We start from the raw sequence: 14,699 nt of genomic DNA, 5'->3' as shown, positions 1-14,699 counted from the left end.
GTCCATTCTCTGGTCCATATCTCGACTCTGCCTCGGTTTGTTGGGGCGTAAAATAAGTGCAATCCTCCATATCACGCTGACTGTATATAATCACTGTGTTTCTTTATCTCTCTCGAGCTAACCTTATAGCACAAGTTCATCCTAATAGCAAAACAGAGACAGTTGTTTTTACCAGTAACAGGGGCTTGCTAGCTCCAAATCTCCCACACTAAACATTCATTAAAACAATAATCGAGACAGAAGAGATAAACCACACTCTTTATGGTGCTGAGTAAATACAAAATAATTTCAAACAAAAATATTACATATTTACAGAAATAAGGTTACATCGTATCATATTTGTCATATCACAATAATGTACTGCTGCCACATTATTACATAAGTCACTCAGACAGAGCACTGTGGCATTCCCAAAGAGTTGCCTGTCCTGTTCCTTCTGTATGATGAACAGGACAGGCAACTGCCTCATCAAGCAGTATGGCTACGGCTCACAGTTGGTCTACAGAGTTCTAGTCTCGAGTGGCCATCCTCCAAAATCTTGGCTGGGCTTCAGAGGTTAATAGTGTTCAAACTCCACTTAATTGGAACTCCATTTCAGCCAGGATATGAACCTCACACTATGTTGGGTGGGTAAAACCAGCTTGTTCCAGGTACAGGGCTTACTAAGCCTTATGAGGACATCCCAGAGCCTATGTGGACACGCCAGTGTTTCTGGAGACACCCCCTAGCTGTGCTGAGTGTTGATGAACTCCTCCACTCTGCGTCGGAGGTCACTGAGGTCCAGGGAGGGGCCAGTCTGGGGGTCCAGCAGGTACAAGGGAACACCTCTGGAAGGAGAGAACGCAGACAAACAGAGCGTTAGGATGTGTCTCAAATGACACCTATAACTCTCAATTTTATACTCAAAACAATGTTTTTCAAACATATTTTCCCATTTGTATTGCGAGTAAATCCAGGTGATCATTTGTAGTGAACCATTGACCACTGATGTCATCTTACTCTAATGATGAAGTTGTGCTGGAGCTCTGGGTCTTCTCCCAAAAGGCTGCAGCCTCCTGTCTCCTTCCCAGCCTCCACAGAACCTCAGTCAGCCACAGCCCAGCGCTCGCACACCCTGTATGCACACCCAGGGGCTGGATTACAATCATGTATTACTTACTAGATACTAGTCTACATAAAGACAATTTAACCCTGTAGTTGCCTGGTGCAGCCTGCAGGCTGAGCTGTAGGTCTCTCAGGGATTCCCTCTTCTGGTCTCTGTGTGTGAAGCTGATTCCTCTCCCTGCCAGAGCCAGCCCTTTCAGCCTCTGCAGGGTCCTAACACCTAGCTCCAGCTTCACACAGCCTGCAACACACCAACACATGTCAAGACAACCTCCAGATACACAAATCAACAAACATACATACATCAATTGATACATGTCCAAGTGGCCAGTCTGAATACTCACCTTTCTGTTTAACACACACCTTCATCAGCAGGTTGATGCACCTGAAACAACACACACTCCTTCAGAACTGGAACACACTTCCTCAGAACTAGAAGACACAGTTTCAGCACTCATGTGTAAGGACTGATGCTCACCTGGTGGAGTCGGTAACCCAACTAGTCTAATGGGAACTTCTATGTTTTGATGTGATGCGATGTGAACTTCGCCTGGCGCAGCGTGATGCGATATGAGACTCGCCTGGCGCAGCGTGATGCGATATGAGACTCGCCTGGCGCAGCGTGATGCGATATGAGACTCGCCTGGCGAAGCGTGATGCGATATGAGACTCCCCTGGCGCAGCGGGCGAAGCGTGATGCGATATGAGACTCCCCTGGTGCAGCGGGCGAAGCGTGATGAGATATGAGACTCCCCTGGCGCAGCGGGCGAAGCGTGATGCGATATGAGACTCCCCTGGCGCAGCGGGCGAAGCGTGATGCGATATGAGACTCCCCTGGCGCAGCGGGCGAAGCGTGATGCGATATGAGACTCCCCTGGCGCAGCGGGCGAAGCGTGATGCGATATGAGACTCCCCTGGCGCAGCGGGCGGAAGTGTGATGCGATATGAGACTCGCCTGGCGCAGCGGGCGGAAGTGTGATGCGATATGAGACTCGCCTGGCGCAGCGGGCGGAAGTGTGATGCGATATGAGACTCGCCTGGCGCAGCGGGCGGAAGTGTGATGCGATATGAGACTCGCCTGGCGCAGCGGGCGGAAGTGTGATGCGATATGAGACTCGCCTGGCGCAGCGGGCGAAGTGTGATGCGATATGAGACTCCCCTGGCGCAGCGGGCGAAGTGTGATGCGATATGAGACTCCCCTGGCGCAGCGGGCGAAGTGTGATGCGATATGAGACTCCCCTGGCGCAGCGGGCGAAGTGTGATGCGATATGAGACTCCCCTGGCGCAGCGGGCGAAGTGTGATGCGATATGAGACTCCCCTGGCGCAGCGGGCGAAGTGTGATGGGATATGAGACTCCCCTGGCGCAGCGGGCGAAGTGTGATGCGATATGAGACTCCCCTGGCGCAGCGGGCGAAGTGTGATGCGATATGAGACTCCCCTGGCGCAGCGGGCGAAGTGTGATGCGATATGAGACTCCCCTGGCGCAGCGGGCGAAGTGTGATGCGATATGAGACTCCCCTGGCGCAGCGGGCGAAGTGTGATGCGATATGAGACTCGCCTGGCGCAGCGGGCGAAGTGTGATGCGATATGAGACTCGCCTGGCGCAGCGGGCGAAGTGTGATGCGATATGAGACTCGCCTGGCGCAGCGTGATGCGATATGAGACTCGCCTGGCGCAGCGTGATGCGATATGAGACTCGCCTGGCGCAGCGTGATGCGATATGAGACTCGCCTGGCGCAGCGTGATGCGATATGAGACTCGCCTGGCGCAGCGTGATGCGATATGAGACTCGCCTGGCGCAGCGTGATGCGATATGAGACTCGCCTGGCGCAGCGTGATGCGATATGAGACTCGCCTGGCGAAGCGTGATGCGATATGAGACTCCCCTGGCGCAGCGGGCGAAGCGTGATGCGATATGAGACTCCCCTGGCGCAGCGGGCGAAGCGTGATGCGATATGAGACTCCCCTGGCGCAGCGGGCGGAAGTGTGATGCGATATGAGACTCCCCTGGCGCAGCGGGCGGAAGTGTGATGCGATATGAGACTCCCCTGGCGCAGCGGGCGGAAGTGTGATGCGATATGAGACTCCCCTGGCGCAGCGGGCGGAAGTGTGATGCGATATGAGACTCGCCTGGCGCAGCGGGCGAAGTGTGATGCGATATGAGACTCGCCTGGCGCAGCGGGCGAAGTGTGATGCGATATGAGACTCGCCTGGCGCAGCGGGCGAAGTGTGATGCGATATGAGACTCGCCTGGCGCAGCGGGCGAAGTGTGATGCGATATGAGACTCGCCTGGCGCAGCGGGCGAAGTGTGATGCGATATGAGACTCGCCTGGCGCAGCGGGCGAAGTGTGATGCGATATGAGACTCGCCTGGCGCAGCGGGCGAAGTGTGATGCGATATGAGACTCGCCTGGCGCAGCGGGCGAAGTGTGATGCGATAAGAGACTCGCCTGGCGCAGCGGGCGAAGTGTGATGCGATATGAGACTCGCCTGGCGCAGCGGGCGAAGTGTGATGCGATATGAGACTCGCCTGGCGCAGCGGGCGAAGTGTGATGCGATATGAGACTCCCCTGGCGCAGCGGGCGAAGTGTGATGCGATATGAGACTCCCCTGGCGCAGCGGGCGAAGTGTGATGCGATATGAGACTCCCCTGGCGCAGCGGGCGAAGTGTGATGCGATATGAGACTCCCCTGGCGCAGCGGGCGAAGTGTGATGCGATATGAGACTCCCCTGGCGCAGCGGGCAAAGTGTGATGCGATATGAGACTCCCCTGGCGCAGCGGGCGAAGTGTGATGCGATATGAGACTCCCCTGGCGCAGCGGGCGAAGTGTGATGCGATATGAGACTCCCCTGGCGCAGCGGGCGAAGTGTGATGCGATATGAGACTCCCCTGGCGCAGCGGGCGAAGTGTGATGCGATATGAGACTCCCCTGGCGCAGCGGGCGAAGTGTGATGCGATATGAGACTCCCCTGGCGCAGCGGGCGAAGTGTGATGCGATATGAGACTCCCCTGGCGCAGCGGGCGAAGTGTGATGCGATATGAGACTCCCCTGGCGCAGCGGGCGAAGTGTGATGCGATATGAGACTCCCCTGGCGCAGCGGGCGAAGTGTGATGCGATATGAGACTCCCCTGGCGCAGCGGGCGAAGTGTGATGCGATATGAGACTCCCCTGGCGCAGCGGGCGAAGTGTGATGCGATATGAGACTCCCCTGGCGCAGCGGGCGAAGTGTGATGCGATATGAGACTCCCCTGGCGCAGCGAGTGAAGTGTGATGCGATATGAGACTCACCTGGCGCAGTGTGATGCGATATGAGACTCCCCTGGCGCAGTGGGCGCAGTGTGATGCGATATGAGACTCCCCTGGCTCAGCGGGTGAAGTGTGATGCGATATGAGACTCCCCTGGCGCAGCGGGTGAAGTGTGATGCGATATGAGACTCACCTGGCGCAGTGTGATGCGATATGAGACTCCCCTGGCGCAGCGGGTGAAGTGTGATGCGATATGAGACTCCCCTGGCGCAGCGGGTGAAGTGTGATGCGATATGAGACTCCCCTGGCGCAGCGGGTGAAGTGTGATGCGATATGAGACTCCCCTGGCTCAGCGGGTGAAGTGTGATGCGATATGAGACTCCCCTGGCTCAGCGGGTGAAGTGTGATGCGATATGAGACTCCCCTGGCGCAGCGGGTGAAGTGTGATGCGATATGAGACTCCCCTGGCGCAGCGAGTGAAGTGTGATGTGATATGAGACTCACCTGGCGCAGTGTGATGCGATATGAGACTCCCCTGGCGCAGTGGGCGCAGTGTGATGCGATATGAGACTCCCCTGGCGCAGCGGGCGAAGTGTGATGCGATATGAGACTCCCCTGGCGCAGCGGGCGAAGTGTGATGCGATATGAGACTCCCCTGGCGCAGCGGGCGAAGTGTGATGCGATATGAGACTCCCCTGGCGCAGCGGGCGAAGTGTGATGCGATATGAGACTCCCCTGGCGCAGCGGGCGAAGTGTGATGCGATATGAGACTCCCCTGGCGCAGCGGGCGAAGTGTGATGCGATATGAGACTCCCCTGGCGCAGCGGGCGAAGTGTGATGCGATATGAGACTCCCCTGGCGCAGCGGGCGAAGTGTGATGCGATATGAGACTCCCCTGGCGCAGCGGGCGAAGTGTGATGCGATATGAGACTCCCCTGGCGCAGCGGGCGAAGTGTGATGCGATATGAGACTCCCCTGGCGCAGCGGGCGAAGTGTGATGCGATATGAGACTCCCCTGGCGCAGCGGGCGAAGTGTGATGCGATATGAGACTCCCCTGGCGCAGCGGGCGAAGTGTGATGCGATATGAGACTCCCCTGGCGCAGCGGGTGAAGTGTGATGCGATATGAGACTCCCCTGGCGCAGCGGGTGAAGTGTGATGCGATATGAGACTCCCCTGGCGCAGCGGGTGAAGTGTGATGCGATATGAGACTCCCCTGGCTCAGCGGGTGAAGTGTGATGCGATATGAGACTCCCCTGGCTCAGCGGGTGAAGTGTGATGCGATATGAGACTCCCCTGGCGCAGCGGGTGAAGTGTGATGCGATATGAGACTCCCCTGGCGCAGCGAGTGAAGTGTGATGTGATATGAGACTCACCTGGCGCAGTGTGACGCGATATGAGACTCCCCTGGCGCAGTGTGATGCGATATGAGACTCCCCTGGCTCAGCGGGTGAAGTGTGATGCGATATGAGACTCCCCTGGCGCAGCGGGTGAAGTGTGATGCGATATGAGACTCACCTGGCGCAGTGTGATGCGATATGAGACTCCCCTGGCGCAGCGGGTGAAGTGTGATGCGATATGAGACTCCCCTGGCGCAGCGGGTGAAGTGTGATGCGATATGAGACTCCCCTGGCGCAGCGGGTGAAGTGTGATGCGATATGAGACTCCCCTGGCGCAGCGGGTGAAGTGTGATGCGATATGAGACTCCCCTGGCTCAGCGGGTGAAGTGTGATGCGATATGAGACTCCCCTGGCTCAGCGGGTGAAGTGTGATGCGATATGAGACTCCCCTGGCGCAGCGGGTGAAGTGTGATGCGATATGAGACTCCCCTGGCGCAGCGAGTGAAGTGTGATGTGATATGAGACTCACCTGGCGCAGTGTGATGCGATATGAGACTCCCCTGGCGCAGTGGGCGCAGTGTGATGCGATATGAGACTCCCCTGGCTCAGCGGGTGAAGTGTGATGCGATATGAGACTCCCCTGGCGCAGCGGGTGAAGTGTGATGCGATATGAGACTCACCTGGCGCAGTGTGATGCGATATGAGACTCCCCTGGCGCAGTGGGCGCAGTGTGATGCGATATGAGACTCCCCTGGCGCAGTGGGTGAAGTGTGATGCGATATGAGACTCCCCTGGCGCAGTGGGTGAAGTGTGATGCGATATGAGGCTCCCCTGGCACAGTGGGTGAAGTGTGATGCGATATGAGGCTCACCTGGCGCAGTGGGTGAAGTGTGATGCAATATGAGGCTCACCTGGTGTAGTGGGTGACAGCCTGCTTCCAGTCCTTGAGGTGGGAGTAGCAGTGGGCCTGGAGAAGGTAGGCAGCCCCAGACCACAGCACCACACCCAGCCGGTCCAGGCCTAACCCCAGCTTTTTTGGAGACCCAGGCACAGACGCCTCCATGGGCTCCTCCAGCAACAGCCTCTCTGGGAGCAGCTCCAGAGTCGTACTGATGACTTCATCACAAAGTGCCAGGCAGTCTGCAGGCCGCTGGGCCGTCAACAGGGAGGAGCCAGCCTCCAGGTAGAGCTCAGGTAACCTGGGGGGGGGAGGGGCCTCAGAGAACCCCTGAGACAGCTGGTGGTCTGACTGAAGAGCAGCTAGGAGGTCCAAGTAGTGCTCTACACCCTCTGACACACTACAACACAAACACACAACCATAGGATAGCACACTACAAGATAAACAACAGTGGTACAAATTCAACCCTGTCAAATCTGAAGAAGTTCCAAGGAGGTATGTTGACAATGTTGGCTATCTGGGAACTTGCCTTCCGTGGAGCACACACTTCTGAGCCAGACTGTGTAGTACGCTGAGGGGGGAGGGGACAGAAAGCAGGCTGGATAGGGATTGGCCAGGGAGCAGAGAGGCGGGACAGATGATAGGTGGGGCCACAGCAGGCTGGGTGGCAGGTGGCATCATCAGAACCTGGCACAGACACAAAACCCATCACATCTCAGTCAACTACTGCCTCAGACAGATAGCTTTAATCTGTGTGTGTCACTCACTGAGTGTAGCAGACGTAGAGCCTGGATCTCTGCTTGTGTGTTTCCCAGCTGCCTGTAGACCAGGATGCTCTGGTGCAGCGCACACACACACCTCACGTCCGTCTCCAACGCCTTCCTATAACACTGCATAGCACTGTGTGGACGACCCTGCACATAAACACATCTCAGTGGTCGTCACTCTCTCTCTCACCATGCGTCTGAAGGGCTTGTGAGGTGTGTGTGTTTTTACCGTGCGGCTGAGGCAGAGGCCTGTGAGTGTGTGTATCTGGGCCAGCAGTTCTCTGGGGGCCAATGGGAAGGAGTCTCTCTGAAGAACAGTCAGGGCCTCTGAACACCGCCCCTCACACAGCAGCTCAGCACCTGCAAAGGTAAGGACAGGTAAGGGTTAAACCTCTCTGACCTTGGACAGGTAAGGGTTAAACTAACCAGCATGGGGAGCTCAATGGTTCAGACCTTGAGCGATGACAGTGCAGATGAGAAGGAGGTCTTTTAGATCCCTGGGGTGCACTAGCACCGCTGGCCTGACTGCACTCCTCTCCACAGTCACCTCTCGTGCCCCCAGTCCCTCAGAGAGAGATCGCAGCTCTTCCTGCAGACAGAGGGAACCAGAAAAACATGAATATTTGTGATGTCAGTGTGTAACGGTAAGGAACTATTGTTTCAAGACCTAATTTCTGATTACTTCATCATGACCTAATACGCCAATCCTAGTGTTTTACACACAGAGAAATCCAATAACAGGTTGGTTTCACACACACTACCTGCAGCTCCTGTATGTGCCCCAGTCTGCAGGTAGACAGCCAGAGAGCCCAGTGCAGACAGAGCAGCTGCAGAGTACAGGAGCGCAGGGAAGGTGTGGAACCCAGGGACTTTAGAACCATACACCAGAACACTGGGGGGTTGGGAGGTGGACGATCACAACCTACAGCACCTAGAGCTGCACAAAGTATAGGGGGTGAGGTGAGAGAGATGGGGGAAGAGGGCAAAGATAGATATGTGTGTGTTTCCTACCTGTGTGAGTGTGTGTTTCGTACCTCTCTCCAGGCTGTGTGTGAGGAGATGCTCTGCCTCAGTGAGTTGTGTCTGACTGAAGGAGAACAGACAGCAGTTATACACCACTGTCAACTCCAACTGGACATGGGCCGGCACCGCAAGTACACCTGGAGGGGAAGGGAGGTGAGGGGGCGGGAAGGGATGGAGTGGAGGTGAGGGAAGGTGGGGTGGATGGAGAGAGGAGGGGGGGATGAGGAGTGGAGACTTATCTGTATGACTGTTTTGGGGGTGCTAGCTTAAATTAAATGCCATCTTAGATATTGCACCTTGTATTTTCTGTAGTAGTTTGTGACTCTCCACGTAGCACCATTTCAGTAGTGTCAGACCCTGTTCCCGTGTTACTGCGTCTCCTCTGTCACAATGTTGCTGAAAAGACACGTTTGTTAGGGTGTTTTCACACTTGGTCCCTTTCAGCCAATTTTTGTGAACTCAGAGCTGTTCGCTTAATTTTCTGTTCAGTGTTAATGCTCCAAAGGAACTCAGACCCTTAGAAAAGAGCCCTGTAGCGAACTGAACCGAGACCATATCGAGAAGTGGTCTGAGTTTGGTACACTTGAATTCCATGGTGCTGTTTCCTTTTTCAAGGCAATGTGAACACCAACCTCTCCAGGTTTGCATGTTATTATTCCCACACCACACAATAGGCTACTGCAACACTGTTTCCCCTGCCAAATCCCCTCACATTGGTGCCACCATCCATTTGGCGACAGATACATACATTTCTTTTGCAAAAAAACAATATGGCATTTTCCTACCAGAGATGGGTTTCCATCAAATTGACTTGAGGAGAAAAGGCTGTGCGTGATGCCGTAGTGCCCATAAAACGACATTAACGGTTAATTTCCAATGTATCGAATAAAAAATACAAGCTAAATGATTTTCCACAAATGTTCAACTCTACTGTTTGCATTATATAAGGTGTGCCCCCTCTGGTATTGGCAAGTGCGCTCCAGCCAACAGCTTGCAGATACAAGCTGGTATAGCCCACTGGTATAGCCCACTACATGATGAAATTATTCAGGACAAAATAGCGATCATGTCACCAGAATAAGACAATCAATATTTATTGGAAAGGAGCACCAAGCTGTGCACTTTAACCTGTGAAATTCATCTTAACTTATTTCATCTGTAGCCTAATAAATGATTAGGGTGCAATTGCTGCCCGCAATTTGGGGGGTTCCTACATCTTTATACTTGGTCATTTTTTAAATTAGGATAGTCGGGAGGCGGGGCGTAGCGGAGTGGACTAATCCATTGTGGAGGCTGCAGGATCGCACACCAGTATCACATCACCAGTAGTACATTTACCGTTAATTTCCAGTTACTGTCATTTCTATTAAAATGGGCCCCCGAGTGGCGCAGCAGTCTAAGGCACTGCATCTCAGTGGTAGAGGAGTCACTGGTTCGATTCCAGGCTGTATCCAGGCACCCAATCAATGGCTGTGATTGGGTGTCCCATAGGGCGTCGCTCAATTGGCACAGCGTCATCCGGGTTAGGGTTTGGCTGGGGTAGGCCGTCATTGTAAATAATAATTTGTTCCTAACTGACTTGCCTAGTTAAATAAAAACTATGCATTCAATATACTATTATTACAGTCTTGTGGGCACGTTGTTTGCAACAAGTTTTGGTTTATTTCATTCCATTTACGAGTGGTCAATTTATTAAATTGTCTTTTGTTTGGAGCGCTACTGTCAATCTTGAGTAGGAACACGCACCTTTTTATGCATAGAAGTAGGCCTAGGCTACCTGGCCTGCGCGTAAATGTAGGCCCTTTAACTCACCACCACTGTGGAGTATCTCAGTCATTTTTTTCACCTCAAAACAGCAAGTAAACTAAGTGTGTTTTTACATCCATTGATAATGACAATTCCTCAACGTAGCCTAATTGAAAATCTTTTCAGTTCTCTCGCTTTCGACAACCACAACATGAAAGAGGGAAAAATGTCATGCGCCGATGCCTCTCTGATTACTTCTTATCCCTTGTGCAAATAGCTTACAGCTGTGTCTGTCCAGAGCTCACTGGCACGGAAACTGAGGGCCCAGAATAATTTATACAATGCTGCTAGCACGAGCTTTGGGCTGGACCAAGTTGATACAATGTTTCAGGTTCATGCCTAGCCAATGTGATTTATAGGATAATTATTTTTAAATCGGGATATTTTCTACCTGTAGGCTGCAATGTTTTAATTTGTTGGCTTAATGTAGGCTATTTTTACATATCGGCAATGACAATAGAAGTTACAATGTTAAAAGTATCATTTTCATTTAGATAGAATTTGGATCAACCACATGACATGGATCTTGAGATAAGACTATTATAAATTAAATGAAACTAACGAAAATGTGCATATGAAAATCATAACTGGAACGCAGATCAGTGGAAATGGTATGATAAATTGGCACTCCAAATGGAAAAGGTTGCCGACCGCTGGCGTAGCCTATTACCGGCAACTTCAGGAGCATAATGGCAGAATCTGCGGTGGTCAGGAACAGTTTACATTTTTATTCTGGTTAGGCTATATTGATCTCTGGCTCCCTCTTAAAATGAAGACACAAATAATGTTTTATCAAAATGCATAATGCATCAGACAAGCTCAGAAGCATACATATAGTTGCTTTTATTAAAACTTTGGGTGTGTCTACATATGGCAAAATACAATCGATTGGTTGAAAGAACAGACTGTCTACTAAGATTTTTTTAGTCGGGGACAGCCCTAGACCACACGACATGTCATCGCGTGACTCCAAGTTCACTTCCATATGATGTTATTATATCAATATGCTCATAAAAGCGTTTCCACCAAGATTTCTCGCATAAATCATTTTACAGACAAAAAGATCCCACCTTGTCTAGCGTATTTGGTTTTGTCGACATTTGAAAAGTTTCCATCAGGCCTGTCATGACATTTTTTATCCGACATGTACTTTACGTGCATAAAAAGGTTGGATGAAACCTGGTTGATGATGAAAAACGTGTGCAGTTTTTTGTATATTAAATCTCAATTGTCTAGCGTGAACAGAAATGCAAAAATGTGGAGTTTTGTACCGACACGATGTTCAAACTATTTGTTTGCATTATGTGACCTACAGGCTGAGAGAGCTTCATAAACTGTTTATTTGATGATGGGTCTTGAATAGTGTGAGAAGACAACAATATTCGGTGAGAATCGCAACATAGAGCTAGCATTGATTTTGTACCCTTAAAGGGACAGTAGCCTACATTGGGTGTACAATTTAATTACATAACTATTTAATCTGAAGTTAGTGTTACCAATAACATTCACATGTTAATATTATCTTCTGATTATAATTGTCTCAACTAAATGCAATCTATTAGCTTCCAAAATGTAAATAGGCACAGTGCATTTGGGAAAGTATTCAGACCCCTTTACTTTTCCCACATTTTGTTACGTTACAGCCTTATTCTAAAATTGAATTAACAGGTTTAGAAATGTTGCAAAATTATTGAAAATAAAAACTGAAATATCACATTTACATAAGTATTCAGACCCTTAGTACTTTTTAAATACATTTTCTAAAAACCTGTTTTCACTGTCATTTTGGGGTATTTTGTGTATATTGATGAGGAAAATATCTGTCTGATAAAGGGTTATCATGACTCTCAGATCAATTACATTCCACGAGTCATTGGACGAAGGCGTTTTCTGTAGTTGGGAGTTTAAGAGCCGTGATGCTTGGTCTGAACATTAGCACGCATCGCTTGCTGTACGGTTTTGGAAGCAAAAGGCCCTTCTCTCTCATTTCATTGAGAGTTTTTTTTATTTATCCACACTTTTATAGGGTAAGTGTTAGGGTTCCCACACAGCCATATTTCCATGTTATGAGCACTTGTTTATGGAAAACAGACTGATGAGAGAGTGGACTACCTGTGCTAATTAGCTATCTGCATCTCCGAACTTGCGCGTAAACGGAAGACCGACATCATAAACGTGTTGTCACTAAAAAATACTGTCGGTTGCAATTGTGTTAAAGCAGTGTACAGTAAGTGTATATTTTGCATTTGTGAAATTGTTGATGTGATATTAAAGTAGAGGGATTTATGTTTCAAGAACCATATCGCAATTGAGAATTGATTCACGTTTAAATGGAGTATTTGGCTGTTTTGGCTTCCAGAGCAAATTCTCCCTTTAAACAGAACATGTAAGGTCCCTGGACTAAGGAGTAACATTAGGCTCCTTTAGTCCATTATTGAGCTAGCTGTCTGATAACACATGCTAATGGAATGGCTTGTCCTGCACTTTGTAAAAACCCAGAGTGCATTGAGTTAATGTTGGAAAAAGAAATTGGTTCCTTTCCTTCATGTCTAATGGTGTATTCTCATATAGTCCTCTTTAAAGTGAACTCTGGGATAAAAAAAAAAGCGAAATAACTGTTCTCTTTGTATTCACATTGTCCTTGCCTTTGAATGAAAACTCAACTCTTTTGCCAGTTTACTTCACCTATTTTGTGGTCTGAGTCTTTGCTTTCACATTCATTGCTATGTTTACATGTTTACATAGCAATGAATGTGAAAGCAAATGCAGATGAGCATGCAGATGAGCTTCCCTGAGACGGTTTCTGACAGTTTGTTCAGAAATTCTTTGGTTGTGCAAACCCAGTGTCATCAGCTGTCCAGGTGGCTGGTCTCAGACAATCCTGCTGGTGAAGAAGTCAGATGTGGAAGTCCTGGGCTGGCGTGGTTACACGTGGTCTGCGGTTGTGAGGCCAGTTGGACATACTGCCAAATTCTCTAAAATTACATTGGAGGCAGCTTATGGTAGAGAAATTCTGGCAACAGCGCTGGTGGACCTTCCTGCAATAAGCATGCCAATTGCACACTCCATTAAAACATCTATGGCATTGTGTTGTGACAAAACTGCACATTTTATAGTGGCCTTTTATTGCCCCCAACACAAGGTGCACCTGTGTAATGATTATGCTGTTTAATCATCTTCTTGATATGCCACACCTGTCAGGTGGATGGATGGATTATCTTGGCAAAGGAGAAATGCTCACTAACAGGGATGTAAACACCTTTGTGCACAACATTTTTGAGAAAGAAGCTTTTTGTTTCAGCTCATTAAACCAACACTTTACATGTTGCGTTCATATTTGTGTTCAGTATAACGTTAACTGCCGAAATTCAATTGATTGAGGGTAACAATTTGTGGTCAAGAAGGGATCCATCATTTGTAGAAAGTTTAGGAGAATTTACGTGACAGGTTGAGAATTAGGAAAAGGATTAGGGTTAGCTAAAATGTTTAAAAAATATATATATATCGCGTATACTTTTGACGTAAGTTTTACAAATGTTGGATCCATCTAGACATGACCCTTCTTTTGTTGGCTAGCTAGCTAGCTAGCTATAGTAGCTCACCTTCCACTTGTCTACGACAGCGTTATTTTCTTCAGTCCATCTGTCCAGCAAACATGGAGCAGATACGTGAGACATCGTTGTCACACAATCCTTTACAAATCATTCAAAATACAACCGCTCATGTTTCTTTGTTGTTGTTTCGAACTTTCCCTCTCTGGAGTCAAAGACAGGAAGCTATTTGTCAGCGAAGAATGTTCTTTCCGGCGTACGTCCATGTTGCTCTACCGCCGCCTACTGGATAAAGCAGGTAACACTCTCGATTCCATTCAAAGGGGCTTTAATGGCATGTGAAACATGTTACATTAGTAAAGCATGTGGGAAAAAACAAAAGTGAAAATAAACTAACGTAAAAATAAAAAAAATACAAATGCACAGTAAACATTGCACTCAAATGTTATCAGCTATGTACAGTGATTTTAACAATGTGCAAATAGTTGTAGTGTGAACAGCAGGGGACGATAAGAAAACAGATAATATCGGTTGTATTTACCAATGTTGTACGTACTCCACTGGTTGCCCTGTTTCCATGGCAACGGGTCACAAATCTTGCTGCTGTGATTGCACATTGAAGTATTTAGCCTAACATATATTTACATTTACATTTAAGTCATTTAGCAGACGCTCTTATCCAGAGCGAATTACAAATTGGTGCATTCACCTTAATATATGGGAGTTTATCAGTGTTTGACTTGTTTTCCAATTCTTTGTGGATCTGTGGGAAATATGTGTTTCTAATATGGCCATAACTTTAAAAGGAGGTAAGGAAGTGCAGTTCAAATAAAATTAAATCAACTTTACACATATTGTAACGACCCTGGGTTTATAACCGCGGAAAACGACTCTGCCGCGCGAGCTAGCTTTTGCGGCACAGTCGATAGCGCGCCGGACCTCGGGCTCGAAGGTCGAGGGT

At 49.5% G+C, this 14,699-nt stretch overlaps 1 protein-coding gene across 3 annotated transcripts; it reads right to left on the bottom strand.

Annotated features, from left to right (window-relative positions):
• Positions 1 to 242: 242 nt before the first annotated feature.
• Positions 243 to 14,002, bottom strand: fancg (FA complementation group G). 3 transcript variants are annotated; one of them, XM_055919986.1, is made up of 13 exons: positions 13,790 to 14,002; positions 8,678 to 8,777; positions 8,393 to 8,518; positions 8,120 to 8,295; positions 7,812 to 7,947; positions 7,588 to 7,718; positions 7,359 to 7,505; positions 7,121 to 7,278; positions 6,604 to 6,990; positions 1,449 to 1,489; positions 1,202 to 1,345; positions 1,000 to 1,114; positions 243 to 827 (listed from the first exon to the last, which is right to left on the bottom strand). In XM_055919986.1, exons 1-13 carry the CDS (start codon positions 13,862 to 13,864, stop codon positions 725 to 727), a joined length of 1,839 nt encoding a protein of 612 aa, XP_055775961.1. In that variant the 5' UTR covers positions 13,865 to 14,002; the 3' UTR covers positions 243 to 724. The 3 variants fall into 3 exon arrangements, with proteins under 3 accessions (XP_055775961.1, XP_055775962.1, XP_055775963.1); XM_055919987.1 differs by lacking the exon at positions 13,790 to 14,002 and adding an exon at positions 9,167 to 13,011; XM_055919988.1 differs by lacking the exons at positions 8,678 to 8,777; positions 13,790 to 14,002 and having other exon boundaries at positions 8,370 to 8,459.
• Between the last annotated feature and the right edge of the window lie 697 nt (positions 14,003 to 14,699).

This window comes from Salvelinus fontinalis, chromosome 4 (genome assembly GCF_029448725.1).
Source record: "Salvelinus fontinalis isolate EN_2023a chromosome 4, ASM2944872v1, whole genome shotgun sequence".
NCBI lineage: Eukaryota > Metazoa > Chordata > Actinopteri > Salmoniformes > Salmonidae > Salvelinus > Salvelinus fontinalis.
This window is presented reverse-complemented; position numbering and strand designations above follow the sequence as displayed.